Below are 17,456 nucleotides of genomic sequence, written 5' to 3' on the forward strand. Positions count from 1 at the left end.
ATCCTGATGAATGCTGAGACAGGAGGATGAGTTTGAGGCCAGTCTTAGCTACATAGCAGAACTTTGTTTCAACAAAGCAAATAAAAGAGAATCATAAGAATTAACATGCTGACATGCTGCAGAGGTATAAGGGGCCATAGAAAAGCCTCGAACCAATCAAGTAATCAGCCATGGTGAATCTTTCAATCATTAATCTACATCGCAGTGTGAGTAAGTACAGGGAAATGTACAGGTAGAATAGCATCCTTCTTCACGGCTCACAACCCCTAGCTTTCCAATTCTGATGTTATCTTTAATGTGTAGAAGGCACCCTCTAGAGCAGTGGTTCTCAACCTTCCTGATGCTGTGACCCCTTAACACTTTTCCTCATGTTGTGACCCCAACCATAAAAATTACTTTGTTGCTACTTTATAACTAATTTTGCTACTGTTATGACCACAATGTAGATCTTTTTGGAGATGAGGTTTGCTAAGAGGTTGCACCCCACTAGAGTCACCTCTCTAGTTCCTATGGCATTGGTTTGGTGTATATTACTGTTTCATGCGCGTTATTGAGGAATGATTCCCATTTTACATGATTGCCAGCAGAGACATTTTCATGTAATAGCTGTGAACTGTACTCACAGCTTTATATGATTACACGGTTCTGATGGGAGCTGCTACAAGCGATCCAGTGTTTCCTATTCCCCACCTTTCCCCAGTGCGATGCTAGTTGTCTTTCTCTAAACTTGTTTGCTCTTTTTGTGTATGGTAAGGAACAGAGAATTTGCAGTAGTTATTAAAATCTTTGGGGGATTTTACACTAATTAGTTAAATGTGTGATAATTCTCTGTCATAATTATAGGTAGTATTCATCAGACATTTTTATTATGTGTGTTTCAGTCTGCTGGTTTTGGCTGCTGCGTCCATTTAATATGGATGGCATTCAACAAGGCTGTCTGTAAAACTTCTAGCAGCCTGGGTTGAGAATGCCCTTCTGGGGCTGACAAGATGGCTCAGCAGCTGAAGGGACTTGCCCTTACAAAGATTCCAGAGCCTGAAGACCTGAATCCAGTACTCATGTAAAGGTGGAAGGAGAGAATCGCTCCACACAGTTTGCTCTGACCTCCACATGCGTGAATGCCAACATGCATACCACATGCACAAATATACACAAGCGTACAAATAGAATTAACATTAGAGAGTGTTCCTCCAGAGTAGTACTGAATTTACTTCTGTGTGCACTTTATGGTGTTCTCTGGGTTCTTTTAAGTTTCCTTAGTGTGTCTTCTTAAACCATAGTCACTTAAACTCAGTTCAGGATGCTGTCCAGGCCCAACTCTGAATTCTCAAGCAATTTCTTCTAGCATACAAGCATAGACAACCGAGAGTCTCTACTGTCTGTTATTTTCTTATGCGACTGAGCGTTTTGTCCCTAATTGAGAATTCACCCTTCTAGTTTTATGCTGAGGTCTTAGATTTGCTTTGCCACCTTGCAGGAGCCGGCTTCTCTTCTAGCCTGTGGATTCCCTTTGAAACCAAAGTAATTTTGTAGTTTCTATTTGTGCCCACCTCGAAGCCAACCCAGGGGCAGCCTCACTTACTACCCCTAGATTCGGGTCCTTCCTTAGTCCTGGCATCTGCATAATTTTTGCAGGACCGCAGCTGTGCATTTTTAACATTTGTGCAATTTCCCCTCAGCATTTTAAGCCGATGACCTGGAGAGTTTTAATGACTTTTCATATTGTTGAAAGCCAAATCTTGAATTCTTCCTACATCTATAAAAGCTTTTCTTAACATGTTTTTAAATATCCTCTCTTAACGTTTTAAAAGAACATTAGATTTTTATAGTTGCTATGGCCTTAAAATAGTATTTTCCCCCTTCTTTTGATTTAATAAAAACCATATACTTAGTTCTGATACCATTAAACCTCACCACATCATAAATTCTACTCTGAGGCACAAAGGGAATAATTAACTCTGAAGATTGATAGAAGCCTGGCCCTTTTAACTTGAGAAAATAACCTTGAAGAATGCATCCCACGTGAATAAATAACGTGAAATTCAGTGTAGTGATTATCTGGGGGTCGGGGTAAGGGAGTGGGGAAATGAGCTCATTAGGGAAGCTCTAGTTACGTTCATAATATTTTACTTTCTAAGCTGAGTATTGTATACCCGTGGGGTCATTGTGTGCTCCACATTTAAAAAATGCCCCAAATACTTTATCGTCCAAATCATTGTTAAAGAAATCACCACCATCAAGCATGTAGTACCACTTCCTTAATGCATAGGTATTTTTCATGTATCATTTGTCAAGTGAAATGAGACTTTTTTTCTTTTGAGGCAGGGTCTCATCATCACTGGTTTGGAACTTACTATGTCAACCAGGTTGGGCTCAAGACACGAAGCTCTACTTGCCCCTCCCTCCCAAGTTCTGGGGTTAAAGGACTGTGCTTCCATGCCTGACCTAACAGTTTTCTTTAAAAAGAAATATTTATTTTTATGTGTTTGCTTGCATGTGTGTATATAAACCACTTGCACTGAATGCCCAAGGAGTCCAGAAGAGGGCATCAGATTCCCTAGACCTGGAGTTCTAAGTAACTGAGGCACCATGCGGGTACTGGAAACCCAACCGAGGTCTGCTGCAAGAACAGCCAGTCTCTTAACTGCTGAGCCATTTGGCCAGCACTGCCTCTTTTGTTTGTGGATGTGGATGTGTGCACACAACATGTCTCTTGTCACTTGTATTTGTGAAATAAAATACTTTTGTTATGTGTCTTCATTTGTTTGCTGTGTTTGTATGAGCATGTGGGTGTGCACTTCCTCCTTACTGCTTGAGACCGCCCCCATTTCTGGGACTGCAGGTGTGCACAGCCATTGCCTGAACCCAGGTGTTCATGCTTGCACAGCATCTGCTTTACTGCCGCTAGGATTTGCTATTTCTGTATGAGAGTCTGTTTTCCTGTGCTTAGTGGCCACATCATAAAACCCACACACTCAAGCATGGTCAGTGAGCACACCGTCATGTTACAGAGACCCCACACCAGTGAGCACACCATCATGTTACAGAGACCCGCACCAGTGAGCATGCCACCATGTTACAGAGACCCCACACCAGTGAGCACACATGATGTTACAGAGACCCCCACACCAATGAGCACACATGATGTTACAGAGACCCCACACCAGTGAGCACACATCATGTTACAGAGACCCCTCACCAGTGAGCACACCAGTGAGTATGACATCATGTTACAGAGACCCCTCACCAGTGAGCACACCACCATGTTACAGAGACCCCACACCAGTGAGCACACATCATGTTACAGAGACCCCTCACCAGTGAGCACACCGCCATGTTACAGAAACCCCACACCAGTGAGCACACCGCCATGTTACAGAGACCCCTCACCAGTGAGCACACCAGTGAGTATGACATCATGTTACAGAGACCCCACATCATGTACAGTAAAGGTTGGATTTGATCTATCCTCTGTTTGGAAAAATGTTTCTTTCAGCTTTTCTACAAGGAAGTCCTCTGCCCATTTTCTTTGTATGTGTAAATACAGAATGCTGTCCAGAGATTTTTGTCCACTTGTATTTTTTAACATTGGAAGGTAGTGGTGAAGGACAGATTGTCATTAAGAGAGCCCAGGTCCTAATAGCTGGTACTCATCTTGGTTCCCAGCATGGACTGTCTTTAGGGTCTCAAGTGTTAAAGCTGGCTCATAGCTGTTGGCCACTTCCTCTACACTATCATTGTAAGCACAGTAACTGACTTCATCCTTATAACGTTCCTATAATGTAGGTTTTATCAGTGTCCTCTTTTTCAGATGGAGAAAATAGAGGCAGGCCATAAACCCAGTGCAATAACTAATTGGATTGTCAACCACATTAGGAATCAGTGAGAACACAAGCTGTTGGGCACTCCTGGGAGAGATTTTCTTAAGAGATGACTGAAAGCAGGGGGACCCACCCTAAGTATGGGCAGCCCCCTCTGATGGCAGCCCAGATAAGAGGACAAAGAAGGAAGCTTTGCTTTGTTGACTGAGTTTTCTGTCCTGCCCAGTTTCCACAGTCATTTAGTCCCAAAGAAATCACACAGAGGTTTACATTAGTTATAAACTGATTGACCTAGTAGCTCAGACTTCTTATTAACTCTTATAACATATTAGCCCATTGTTCTTGTCTGTGTTAACCACGTGGCTTGGTAACTTATTCGGCGAGGCAGTCACATCTTGCTTCTTCTGTGGCTGGGTCAGGACTGCAGACTAGGACTTCCTTCTTCCCAGAATTCTCCTGTTCTCATTGACCCACCACTACTTCCTGTCTGGTTGTCCCGCCTACACTTCCTGCCTGGCTACTGGCCAATCAGCGTTTATTTAAAATATAATTGACAGAATACAGACCATTGTCCCACATCATTGTTTGTTGCCTGCTTGCCCTCACTCTCTCTGGCAAGTCCATTTATCAGATTGTCTGAGACTTTTTGCTGTGTAGCCCAGACTGACGTTGAACACATGCCTCAGAAGAATCCTGGGCCTTCTGAGTGTTAGGGTTACAGCTCGGTGCCATCATGTCCAACTTTTATTTTTTTATCTATTCTCATTTTCTCTCTCTGTCTCTATCTCATTAGCAGTATTGAACACTAATAATAATATTTCTTGGGCACCAAAGATTTAATTATCTATGTCGAGACATGATTTAACTGAACCTGTTTATAAAAGGTAGATATGTCAAAAGCATAAAGAATAGACGAGTATTCAAAAAAAATCAAGCTGGATCATCAAGGTAGAGGCAGAATCTGGAGTCAGCTGCCTGAGGGTACTGCATAGAATACCTATTGAGGCTGATGGCATGTGTAGATAAGGCAAGCATGTGATTTTATGTTCCAGTCCTACCAAAGACTATTAAAAGAACAACTTTGTCCTGGATCCTCACCTTCGACCCAATTAAATAAAACCTTCATTCTCTATCACTACTGTTAGGGAAGGGGGTGCAAGATGGGGCCATGAAAATAAAGAACTGTGAAAAGTTAGCCAGGTCACATTCTTTTCTGCTTAGCCAAATCTGGTTGCTTTTCAGAGAGAGGGGTGACGAAGGAAGGATGAAGGAGAGACAGAAATGAGAAGACGGAAGGAAGTGAAGATTACTGCACTGTGGAGAAAAGTGTTCAGTTTCACCTTTCTCCATGACTTCACAGCACACAAGAAGCACGGCTACTTTATAACTTTACAACTCAATAGAAATTTTATTTAAATCAAGTCAATGTGTTTTAACATAACCGCGAAAGTGCTAGGGATCAACTCCCCCGGTATGTCTTAGAGAAATTCCAATTCTTTCCAAACTTCTTCTTGAATAAGAGTTTCTACTCCATACTGCTGCTGGTGTTTTAATTATTTCAGTCTTGTTTAAGCAATCTGGGGCCAAAGCAGCACTTAGATATGTAGGGGCACTCTGATACTGAACCAATAAATTATCGATGAGTTAATAATATGTTAACTGGATTGATCTTCATCTGTCTAGTGTCCCATGGTCTAGGCACCCCCTGATCCCTACCACAACCCCTACCCTTGGAAATAAAGCCGAGACCTAAGTCCAGGCACGTGTGTGAACCGATGTTTTCTTTTTCCACCTCCAGAATTTTTCAGGTGTCCAGAACCATTGTAAAGATGCAAGAAGCAGCCAATCTGGGGACAAGTGCCCAGTAAACAGCCCTGCTGCTCTTTTTTTCCAAACTGTTTTAGAAATATTGACATTTTCCTCTTGCTTTGCCCGATGCCACATTTGCAGCTTTCTGTGTTGTTGTTGTTATTTTTTTCTGCTGTCTGATACCCTGTATCTTACGTTTCTGGTATGAAATCTTGCAGAAATCATTCTGAAAACATTTAATATGAATTTCTTTGAAAATACATTCCGTTTTCTAGATATGTACTTTGTGAAGTGCTTTCTGGAGAATACTTGTGTGTCTCACCTCTTAGGTAATGAAAGCAGGCCCATCTGGAGAGGAGCCAATATCACCTCTGTGGTAAAGATGAGGCTGAAAGTGCAGGTGGTAAATTACCTAGGAACTTTTGCTCCGAGTATTCTTCACATATTTTACCATATTATTTAACTAAATGGAAACGAAAAGGTTCAATTGCCATATGAATTATTTGCCTTTTTATATATGCTATGGCCTCTTGGGAGCTCTATAGGATTATCAGAGCTATAATCATTTGTGGCAATTGATACTTAAAAGAGCTTCTATTCACTTTCTCTCCATGTGTATATGTTGGGTCTTGAGAAGCGGAAGAACAAAGTGTGGAGGAAGAAGGAAAAGTCCTCCCTGATAAGACAACACTTAGTATCCTGGGGCAGAGAATATTTTACATGACATGGAGTCAGATTCTTAATTATAAAACTTAATTAAATACCATCATCATTAATAGATGCTCCCTGGGCTATGCACACTTCCAACCACGTCCTCTCAGGACTTGGGTGCACACTATACTCTGTGATTCAAGAACTGCAGCCCCAAAGAGGCAATGGCAGTTTCTGAAGGCTGTGAACTCTCACACCAATGTGTTTATTTTTATGAGACTTAGAGCAAGATTAGCCTTAGCAGAGACACCAAATAACTTAGGTCACAAGCAAAATGGGAAATGAAAGGTGTTTTATATTGAACCTTAACAGGTGGATTTTACAAAGAGCAGTTAATTAACTATGGGCCCAGCTGGGGATACATTTTTAATGACTGGCAGGTAGTCTTGAGAAAAGCTAAATAAAAAAAAAAAATTCCAGCACTAACTGCTCTTCCAAAATGGGCTGAAAGTATAGTAGTGAAAAATAACCTAGGAATTTTCTAACAACAATAAAATGCTCGCCATGGAATACGTCTTTGGCTCTTGGCTGATCTTTAATTGCCCATTAGCAGTTTTAAAGGGGAAGTATTTGAAGTAAAACTTTGGTCTCAGAATCCAGAGGAGAAAGGACCCTTGAATAAGCTGGCTGAGGCTGGTTTGGACTGGATGTGAACAGAGTCTCTTTCAGGACTGGCTCTGCGATCAGACTGTTTTTCATTTGGATTAATCCTTGAAGATGCCAATGTAAACAACAACAACAACAACAACCCTCTAGGTGGCATTTAGAAATTGCTGGTTTAACCCTGCACTACAGCAAGAATGAGTTGCTTGATGGAGATGTTCCCTTGTCTATATGACTTTGCTAACACCAGCTGATCTCTATGGCTCAACTTAGACTTCTAGTGTGAAACTGAATTTTGCGAGTGCTGCCTCTCCTTTGCCTGATTTGGCAGTTACAGACTAGACCTGTCTCTGCATCGTTCCTTGATCATGGGACAAGCCAAAATGAGAAGTTGATTTTTATTTTATATTTTATTTTCATATGCCAACAGCTAGGAAATTTAATGTTTGTAAATATAACCCCAGAAAATTAATCTTTCTGGTTTTTAGACCAAAATACTGATAATTACATTTATATGCTATGCCCAGTAATTAAGCTGAATAAGTTTTAATATTTTTATTTTTAGCAAATTAAATTGACTAATAAACATATTTTAATTTTTATAATTTGCAATCTTTAGTTTTATACTTGTTTATAGTGTAATGTTTTTCTATATTTATATTTTGAAATGATGGAGTCTAATTAGCATATCTGTCTTCACGTAGCTATGATATTTTTGTAGTCATAACACTTAAAAATCTACTCTTTCAGATACTTAAGTACTAAATAACGTTATTGCTAATATCCTTACACAGACAATAAACTCTAGAGATTACCCTTCCAGTTTGATCAAAACTTCGTATTCTTGGATTAACATCCGCCCAGTCACCACACACTGTCCATCCCTGTTAAGCATTCACTATCTCAATGGGAAAGGCTGTTTTAAATCCTACAAGTAAGAGAGATCAGGCAGATGTCTTCTTTCTGTGCCTGACTTAATTCTCTCACCATAATGTCCCTCAAGGTCATGTATATGGTGGGAGCATGTGGCGGAGGGTCCAAGTCCAGGTGGTGGAGTAGTGAGAACAGACTGGAAGCAGAACAGCTGTGACCTGCAGGAGCCTACTGCTTTCAACCAGGCCTCACCCCCAAAAGGCTTCATAGCCTTTAAAATAGCACCACAAAGCCTGGCAGAGTCACACACATTTTTTATCCCAGGGGGTGGCCAAAGGCAGGTAGATCTTTATGTGTTGAAGGCTAGCCTGGTCTACAGAGTGAGTTCTAGGATTGCCAGGGCTACACGGAGATACCCTGTCCTGAAAAATAAACAAATAACTAAAATAAAACAGCACCACCAGCTTGGGCCCAAGTGTCTGACCTGAGATGGAGGAGGATGGTTCTAATTTAAATTATACCAGCACATCTACCCAGACTTAACATAACTGGACTATGTGCTCATTCTGTTTAAGGGATAAAGTGGGTGTCAGGTAAATGCTTCCTTTTTCTTCTAAATCCTGGGCCATTTCTCCAGCTCACATGGAGTCCTTTGTAGAAAGTCATTACCTATACTTACATCTTTGAATATGTTGTCTGTTTTATAGTTTCAAGTCTTGATACGGGATTCTCCTCTGTATGTTATGAATATATTTTTATTATCATTAGTTAATAAAGAAGCTGGTTTGGCCTATGGCAGGGCAGATTACCGTTGCAGTATGAAAGACTTCCACACTAATTCAGAATGGAGTATAATAAAGGTTTATTTATTAGGGGGTGAACTCACAGAAAGAGGAGTGATCCACAGTCCTCTGCGTGCACTGGGAACTGGAACCAAATGCAGCAGCCAAGGGCCCATGCACGCCCCTACGTCTGTATTTATAGTACGTATGACCACTCCCAAAGCAGACCAGTATCTTAAAGGCTACTGACTGAAGGAGTTCCCCCAGCACCTCCCCCTTTTGTCTAAATAAGAGAGTTCTAAGCCTAATACAAAACTATATACAATAAGAACAAATATCAAGTATAAAAATTAGAATTACAACCAACATGAGCAATATCAAGCAAGAAACATATGCTAAGTGTTTCAATAGTTATCCTCTTCTGAGGAGTCTAAGTCTTATATTAGAAATGGCTAAGTTATGAGAGGAAGTTAACTATGACTATTTAGTCTTCAACCCCATCAAAAACATGAGAAGGGAAATAATATTACCTGAGTAAACAGGAAGTGCGATCAACTTCCAAAAGGTGCAAGAATTGACAGAGACAACCCGCTACCTAGGCAATCACCCAAAGTCTCATTTGCAATGTTGTGGCGACCAACTTTGGCTAAGGCTTAGAGTAGCTGACAGACCATTTTCAGAGGCAGGAAAAATATAAAAAAACATTTTACCTTGTCTTGGCAAGGCTTGGCAGTAATTTTGCTTGTATCCTGCTTGTCCAGTCTGGACACCGTGCATTTTGTTAGTGGTTGAAGCAAGAGCAGTTCTTTGCCCAAAGGCCAGCTTTACCAAGAAGAAAACAAGCTCCAAGTGGAGTGTTCAGAGCCCAATATTCTCTTGGGAATAGATCGGTGCTGCCAGGAGCAAACGTGTCTCACATCAACAGAATCCTAAGTTATTTAAATGCCATATTCTACAGTTCTTTGAAGTGGTTGAAGATTACCTCTTTATGCAGAATACAATCTCTATGTATCTAAAGAATCTGATTAGTCTAACTATAAGTATGACAAACATGGATGATTATTGACCTATAATTCTTAATACCTACATAGGTTGAAGACTAAGGCTTCATATTAAAAAATTAAACAATCCTTAAACAAAGGTGTAGCAAATGAGGACAATGACCTCAAAATGTAAACAACATATAAGTATCTTGATCAGAGGTAGAAATGTATAGTGTAATATGATAAATATATATTAAAAATTTCATCAGTATACAAAATATCTTAAGCAGAGGTGGAAACATACATGCATACAATATGACAAAATAACTTTTCATAGATGCACAAATATTGTACACAGAAATATGAATATATTCAATATAACAATATAATTTGAATTTGTATCAATATACAAGAATCTATACCAATTTAAATTGTCTATAAATAATAGCTCACAAGTATTCTCACTCTTACTCACTATTATTATAAGTGTGAGTAAGCTCACACTCATCTACCTATTATCCTAGCCAATCCCCCCCCACACACTTTTTTTTGGTTTTTCAAGACAGGGTTTCTCTGTAGCTTTGTTGCCTGCCCTGGACCTAGCTCTTGTAAATCAGGCTGGCCTCAAACACACAGAGATACTTCTGCCTCTGCCTCCCAAGAGCTGGGATTAAAGGTGTGCATCACCACCGCCCAGCTCCAATCCCTTTCCCCCCCCAAAGATATCCCTGAGCCTACTTAACTTTCACCCCAACCCTATACCACTTATAACCAATGTCTAATAGATGTCCCTAACCCTGAGGACAAACTTTGCTGGGAGAGGGGACATCGTCTTCTAGAATTACTTCCAACTGTCATGGAGGTGATGTTATTTCTATGGGATCCTGTATAAACTAAAATGATAGTTAAGTTTCAAGATTACTGTCTGGTACAGTTGCAGATAATCTTTGAGTGGTCAGTTTGGTTTTTCTGAAGTTTTTATTTGAAGTGATGGCCAGAACATTGTAAGAAGGTGCATGGTCTCAGCTAGCCAAGTTGAAATCACTTTGAGCATCTTGTAACCCAATCCGATCTTAAAGTATCAGCATCATGACAACATAAAAAGTCAATAAATGCAATATTGCCAATAAATGTAATGCAGCCAATACATGCAAGAGCAGAAATCACCTGATCAGCTCAATATTTTCAGAAAAGATCTTCGACCAAGTTAAACAGCTACCTCTGCCCCCACTGGTATTAAAGTTTAATCAAGCAGACTTTAATGACAATATTGCTATTGAAGCATAAAAGGCATGGTGGTCTCTGGCGTTTCGTCACCATACCCCTTCTTTTTTTCCCCAACTCTTTCTGCCTTGCCCTTAACTCTCCTTTTTTCTTTTTTTTACAAATAGACAGAATCTAGAGTTAGTGGCAAGGTCTTCACAGTCACTTGCTAGTAGCATATAGATGGCTGTCCAGGGTGTCAGTCCAATGGCATTGGATGGCTGTCCAGGGTGTCAGCCCACTGGCACTGGATGTCTGTCTGTCCAGGGTGTCAGTCCACTGGCACTGGATGGCTGTCCAGGGTGTCAGCCCACTGTCATTGGAAGGAAAATCAGTTTAGTGCAGTCCTGTTCACCTGCCAACTATGTGGGCTGCAAGACAGACTGCATAAAATGTGTGGGTTCCGTGAGGTGATGGGCTCTGGGCAGCATTTTACAGACTTCCCTGAACATGTGTGTTCACAAAGGATGACAGTGTGAACTGAGGGTCCTGCATTGACATAAAATCCTTCCCAACATCTCGCAGCCCACCATGAGAGGAGCCTAGGGACCCACAGTTCTCTACACGGGACATTCCCTCTTATTGGTTTCCGTGTTGCTCTGATGGACCCAGCTGTGGCAGCCGTCCACATGGCCACAGCTCAGCTATGCCCAGGGCTGCTTCTCTTTCTCCGCCTTCTTCCAGCTCACAGTGGGGAAGGCCAGGGTGTTGAGGCCCACAGTTCACTGGGGTTGGGCTGTGTTGATCTCCTGCCAGAGGGCTTCAATGTGATTCTAAGTCAGAATGAAAAAAAGACCATCTGTGGTTCTTCAGGGAGGAGTAAAAAAGATGATAAAAACATTAAAGAAACTGGGAGTAGAAGAGACACACCTCAAAATAATATAGGCTATATATGACAAGCCTATAGGTGATATTCTATTCTAAATGGGGGAAGAAAGCATTTACTTTAAAATCAGTAATGAAACAAGGGCAGCTCTATTCAATATAATGTTCAAAACTTAAGCTAGAGGTAACAGAGCAAGAAATAATAGAAAGTGAGAAAAGAAAAAAAAATCAACATATCCCCATTCACAGATGACATGGTCTGAATCCTGAAAGATTCTAAAGACAGTGCCAGCAAACTCGTGGGGCTTAAAAACACATTTAGAAAGGAGCAGACTACAAAACCAATACACAAAGCTCAGTAGCTTTTCTGTTCACAAACGGCAAACTTGCTGAGAATGAAATCGGGAGCGGGGAATCCCATTTGTAATTGCTCCAAAGAAGCATTAATCTAGGAGAGAATTCAGCGAAATGGAAGTCCCCGCAGGGGAAACTTTAAGCCATTGAGGGGAGAGATGCAAGAAGCTGAAGGATGGATGCTCCTCCGTGCTCCCAGATAAGCAGAACCAAGTGTGAAATACCCACTTTACCAAACACTACACAGTCTCAGTGCTCTCCTCATCTACATTCCAGACACTTTACAGAAATAGAAAGATGATCCTAAAATTTACATGGAAGCACAAGAGACCCCAAATGGCTAAATTAATGACAAACAGAAAAAGCAATGTTGGCATCAATGTATTTTTATTTTGATAATTACAAACAAGTGTAATATATGTAAACACATATGCCCAAGCTGCTCCCAGTGCCTCAGTTCATTATGGCTTTAATTTTCATTACTCTGTGATTAATGGTGGCTAGAATTGATTATATTCTTTATAATATTTGTAAGTCTAATTTGGGGAAATTTTTATTCAAGTCCAATTTTTAGTTGTTGATTAATAAGATAATTATACCATTTCTCTCTTCCCCTTTCTCCCTCCAGATCCTCCCAAGGATCCTTCTTTGCTCACTTCCAAATTAATGGCCTCTTATTTTCATTAACTGTTGTTATATACATTTATGTAAATGCATGTGTGTATATGTATATATGTATTTACAACCTGATCCGTCTGTATAATGTTGCATGTATGCATATGTTTTCAGGGCTGGCCATTTAGTATTAGTTGGTGCACTGCTTCCTGGGAAGACAGTTTTCCTGTGCTCAGGATTCTGTAGTTGCCATAGCCTGCAGCTCCCTGTGGAGGGCTGAGGCCTCCTGAGCTCAGATCAAGTTTGAGTCACATTGATTTTTGTTTTCTTGCATTCATTCCTATTCTGTACTCTTTCCTCTTATGTTCTGTTCCTAGTTGACAATTTACAACTTTTTCACATGTGCGTGCTTTAAGAAGTTAATGCAGCTGAACTTTTCTCTACTAGTTTTGCCTTTTAGTCTTTGCTGTTTCTCGGGGTGAATCTTCACAGACGTGATGTTTTCTCTGCCATCGAAGTCTGGCCTGTTCTCGTTTGGTGGAGCGCTCACCTTAGTGTTGTGTATTACGTTTTCACATAGTTCTCACAGTTAGTTGGCTTCCTTTCATTTTAGCTTGAAGAACTTTCCTTCACTATCTTATAAGTCAGTTCTGGTGATTAACTCCCAGCTCGCAGTGGTCGGGTTAAGTTTCAATTTATCTCATTTTTGAAGAAGAATTTTGCAGTTGTTTTTTTCTTGTAATGGTTTGAGCATATCGCCCCATTCTCTCCTTGTCTGAAAATGTCTGTTGAGAAATCTGCTGATAGTGTGATGGAGGTTTCCTTGTATGTAAAGATGTTTTCCCTCATGTTCCCTTCAAGATTCTATCATTGTCTTTGATTTTCAACAGATTGGTTACAATATGCCTGTGTAGTCTTGTTACTGGAGAACTTTGAGCTCTCTGCACATAGGTCTGTCTTTATCTAGACTCAGAAAGTATTTAACTATTCTCTGTGTTGTATGCATGTTGTGTGCATATGCCCACATGTCTGTAAATGTACATGTGGAGGCCACAGATAGCCACTGTTTTGCTCCATTGCTCTCCACCTGGTTCCTGAGGGAGCTGATCACTAACTAGACTGTCTAGCCAGAAAGCCCACCCCCATCCTCCTGTCTCCTCCTCCCACTGCTTGGGGTCACAGGCACAAGTTGCCACACCCAGGATTTTCTGTGGGTTCTTGGGATCCAAACTCAGGCACTCTCGCTTCCCCAGACAGCACTTTACCCTAGGAGCCATCTCCCTTTCCCCCTTTGCCTCCCCTAACTCCTATCATGTGAATGATAGAATTCCATTACTCCAAGGTTTTTCTTCATTCCTATTCATGCCTTTTCTTTTTCCTCCTGAGTTTATTTTCAAGTAGCATTTTTTTGAATCCACATATTTTTTTTCTGCTGTTGGGTCATTTCTGCTGTTCTCTACTGCATTTTTCAATTCATTCGTTGTACCCTTTCCTTCTCAGTTTTGGATTGGTTCTTTTTGATTATTCCAAAATATTTGTTAAAGTTCATTTTGTTTGTGCGTTGTTTTCCTGATTTCATTGGACTGCCTCTCTGTTCACTTGTAGCTTGCTGTGCTTCTTGAAAACACTTTCGGGTCTCTCGTCGGTTCAGAATCTCCTCTTTGCAGGAGCTAGAAAACTGTGTGCCTTGCTACTGCCATTCCCTTGCCCTCTCCTAGTTCTTGATGTTGAATATTACTTTAACCAGGCAAAGCTATGCTATATTCGTTTAGGCTGAATTTGTTTAAAGATGTAAAGACGTGTTGCTTTGCCTGCCTAAGGTGTCTGATTGGTCTAATAAAGAGTGGAATGGCCAATAGGTAGACAGCAGAGGGACAGGTGGAGCTGGTGGCAGAGAGGAAGTAAGAGAAGGAATCTAGGCTCAAGAGGACAGAATGAGGGAGAAAGAGAGGAAGATGCCTGGGTCAGTCAGCTAGGCAGCCACCAACCAGCCAGATACAGAGTAGGACATACAGAATGAAAGAAAGGTAAAAAGCCCTAAGGCAAAACGTAGATGAAGATAAACAAGTTAATTTAAGTTATAAGAGCTAATGGTTTTTAAAGCATATGATATGGCTGAGCATTCATAACTAGTAAGTATTGGTGTCATTTTGGGGAGCTGGTTGGTGACCCAGAAGAAAACCTGGTTGCTACAGTTTCTTAGTTATTTGTGTGGATGTTTGCAAAGTTTATGAAACAGTCACCTCTTCCAGAGTTGTGAACTGCGTTTGGAGGGAAAACAGCTTCCCATACAGCTGATTTGGGGGAGCCATAGCAGTTCTGGCTTCAGTGATGGAGAGGCATTCTAGCTTCTGGTGGCTGACCTTAGTGTTGGCCAAGGAAGCAAGTATCCTTAGTGTTTGAGGGTGTGAGTGACTATCTCAGTGGTAAAGGGTGTTGGTATTTGGGATAGGTTTCTTCTGACCTCTTATTTGCCCATTGAGGAAGTTCTAGTTGAGAGAATTCATTTTGGTGCTGGGTCTGACTTGGAGGGCACACTTAGGGTGGTGGTGTATTATGTCTGTGGAGTGGCTGCAGAGACAGAGGCAGAAGTCTGAGCCTCTGTGGTAACAATAAGACTCCAGGGTCCAAAGTGCCTGTACCTGGGTCACAGGTACCCTGCTCCTAGTTGGTTATGTAGTATAAGACAAGGCTTCTTGTGGAGCAATTGGAGTCAGAATGTGGAGCTCAGGTATGAATGGAGCTTCATCAATTCTGAGAGTCTAGACGGTGAGCTTATCTGCTGGGAAAAATGGCTCAGATGTTAGAGATTTGGATGCTTATAAAAGAGCTGCAGAGTGGAAATCTACAGTGCAAGCAGACATACACAGAACAAAGCGATCTTCAAGGTCATGGTGGGCAGAGGCTGTAGCAGTGATAGCTCTAAATACACAGGAATACAGCCACAGAGTCGAACTCTCAAATGCAAGTGCGCAGATGTTGTAATATGAGCGGCGGGGCTGCGTCCCCGGCACCCGGCCGCCCGCATGGCGAGCTTATGCCCCGAAATAATTACACGGAAACTGTATTCTTTTAATCACTGCCTGGCCCATTAGTGCCAGCCTCTTATTGGCTAGCTCTTACATATTGATCTAACCCATTTCTAATATTCTGTGTAGTACCATGAGCTGGCTTACCAGGGAGGATCTTAACCTGCGTCTGTCTGGAGTGGGAGAATCATGGCGACTCCCTTACTCGGCTTCTTTCTCCCAGCATTCTGTCTGTTTACTCCACCCACCTAAGGGCTGGCCTATAAATGGGCCAAGGCAGTTTCTTTATTAGCCAATGACCTTCCTCCATCACGCAGAGATGTCTGCAGCTCAGGTTTCAAGGGTGTATTTAGGTTTGGGTGGTAGCAGCTTGGCTACGTTTCTGTGTTACAACAGAATTCATATCAGCCTCTTCATCTCTAGGGCATCTGTGGATGTTGATTACCTCAGTGGAGAAAGGGGCTGTTCTACCCTGCATGGATGGCTACTGTGGTCTCAGTGGCACCTGCCCTCCTTTGTCCTGGTCCTCTTCAGCTATTTCGGATGTGCTGCTGTCCCCAACTGAGCCTGTGAGCTAGCTTACAATACCAGAAATAATATTTACACTTGCAAAGATAGGTCACACAACATTCACTCGTATGTGGCATTGTTTCATTTAAAATCCATTTTTTAGATTTTTTTAAATCTTCTTTTATTTATAGCTTTCTTGTCATTGGCAGCCATTTATGCTCTCATTCCGGAAGAAGTTAGGCTAAAACAGGTACCTTCAGTTTTTATTATACCGTAGAGGATCTTTCTTTTCGTGGTGGTGGTGGGGGTGGGGAGGCTTTTAAACTAAAATTACCTCGAAGGATCCTTGAAAATTTGGCTTAATCTAGAGTCCTTCAAAATTGTAATTTCTTCTCTTCTTCCACAGAACGGGCAGGACAATAGAAATTCAGCGCCACAACCATTTGTTTAATCTCTTTCTTTTTTGTATAGTTTCCTAAACAACTTTTAATATTTAAGGATATTTTAAATAATTTTCCAATTTTACATGTTGCATGCAATTTCCTATTACCTACAGCATAATCCAATGCATTGAATTAATTGGACACCTAAATTTTGACACAATGTTAAGTCTTCCACCTTGTTCTTTTTGTCTATATCCCATTTTTCCTTTCAGAGCCAGCACAAAGTTTATCTCTTATGAGTCTCCCGTGCCAATCATAACTTAAAGTCACCTTTCTATCTTGTGAATACTCCATGTAGCTGCCCTTTTATAATTCTTATGTTTTAGATCTTAGCATTTCTTGTGTAGATTGAATAAAACTGCATGCAATATCTAATATATGTACATATCTACCTCTACCTCATTCTAGCAGATGTGCTTATGACATCAAAGTTATAGCTACTTCATGCCGCTCCAAAAAAATCAAATAGTAGGCCTTCTTCATGATGGATTTTGAATAACTGGGTTTTTAAATTCTAGGTCAAAAGTCACAGAGTACATACCGATGGCACAGAACAATTAAGTTTACCTGCTGTCCACTGAGTGTCTGGAGAATTTTGATGTTACCATCCTCCATCTTGTAGATGACAACGTGCTGGAGAAGATGTGGGTTACACAGTGAACTCTGCCACTATCCCTGGAGATGGGCTTTAATCTCTTTCTTTAACTGACAATAAACCAATAACCCGAGATCCTATCTGTCAGGCAAGGCCTGGTGCTTATGTGGATGGAGGAGCTGATGGAACAGTGATGGAATTTGGTCTCAACTTAGAGTGACTCTGTTGGTCCCTCTGGTT

The 17,456-nt window shown here is 41.1% G+C and overlaps 1 protein-coding gene across 2 annotated transcripts in view; it reads left to right on the forward strand.

Annotated features, from left to right (window-relative positions):
• Anapc10 (anaphase promoting complex subunit 10) overlaps nucleotides 1–17,456 on the forward strand; it is a 125,667-nt gene that overhangs the window by 67,249 nt on the left and 40,962 nt on the right. Inside the window, exon 5 of one of the 2 annotated variants that reach the window (XM_057753414.1) lies at nucleotides 5,064–5,273. The exons of the other annotated variant lie outside the window; for it this stretch is intronic. Coding sequence (XP_057609397.1) covers nucleotides 5,064–5,075 — 12 coding nt within the window. The 3' untranslated portion in view covers nucleotides 5,076–5,273. Of the gene's footprint in view, nucleotides 1–5,063; nucleotides 5,274–17,456 lie in introns of those variants that run through there. 2 annotated transcript variants of the gene reach the window in all.

The sequence above is a fragment of the Chionomys nivalis genome, chromosome 21 (assembly GCF_950005125.1).
Source record: "Chionomys nivalis chromosome 21, mChiNiv1.1, whole genome shotgun sequence".
NCBI lineage: Eukaryota > Metazoa > Chordata > Mammalia > Rodentia > Cricetidae > Chionomys > Chionomys nivalis.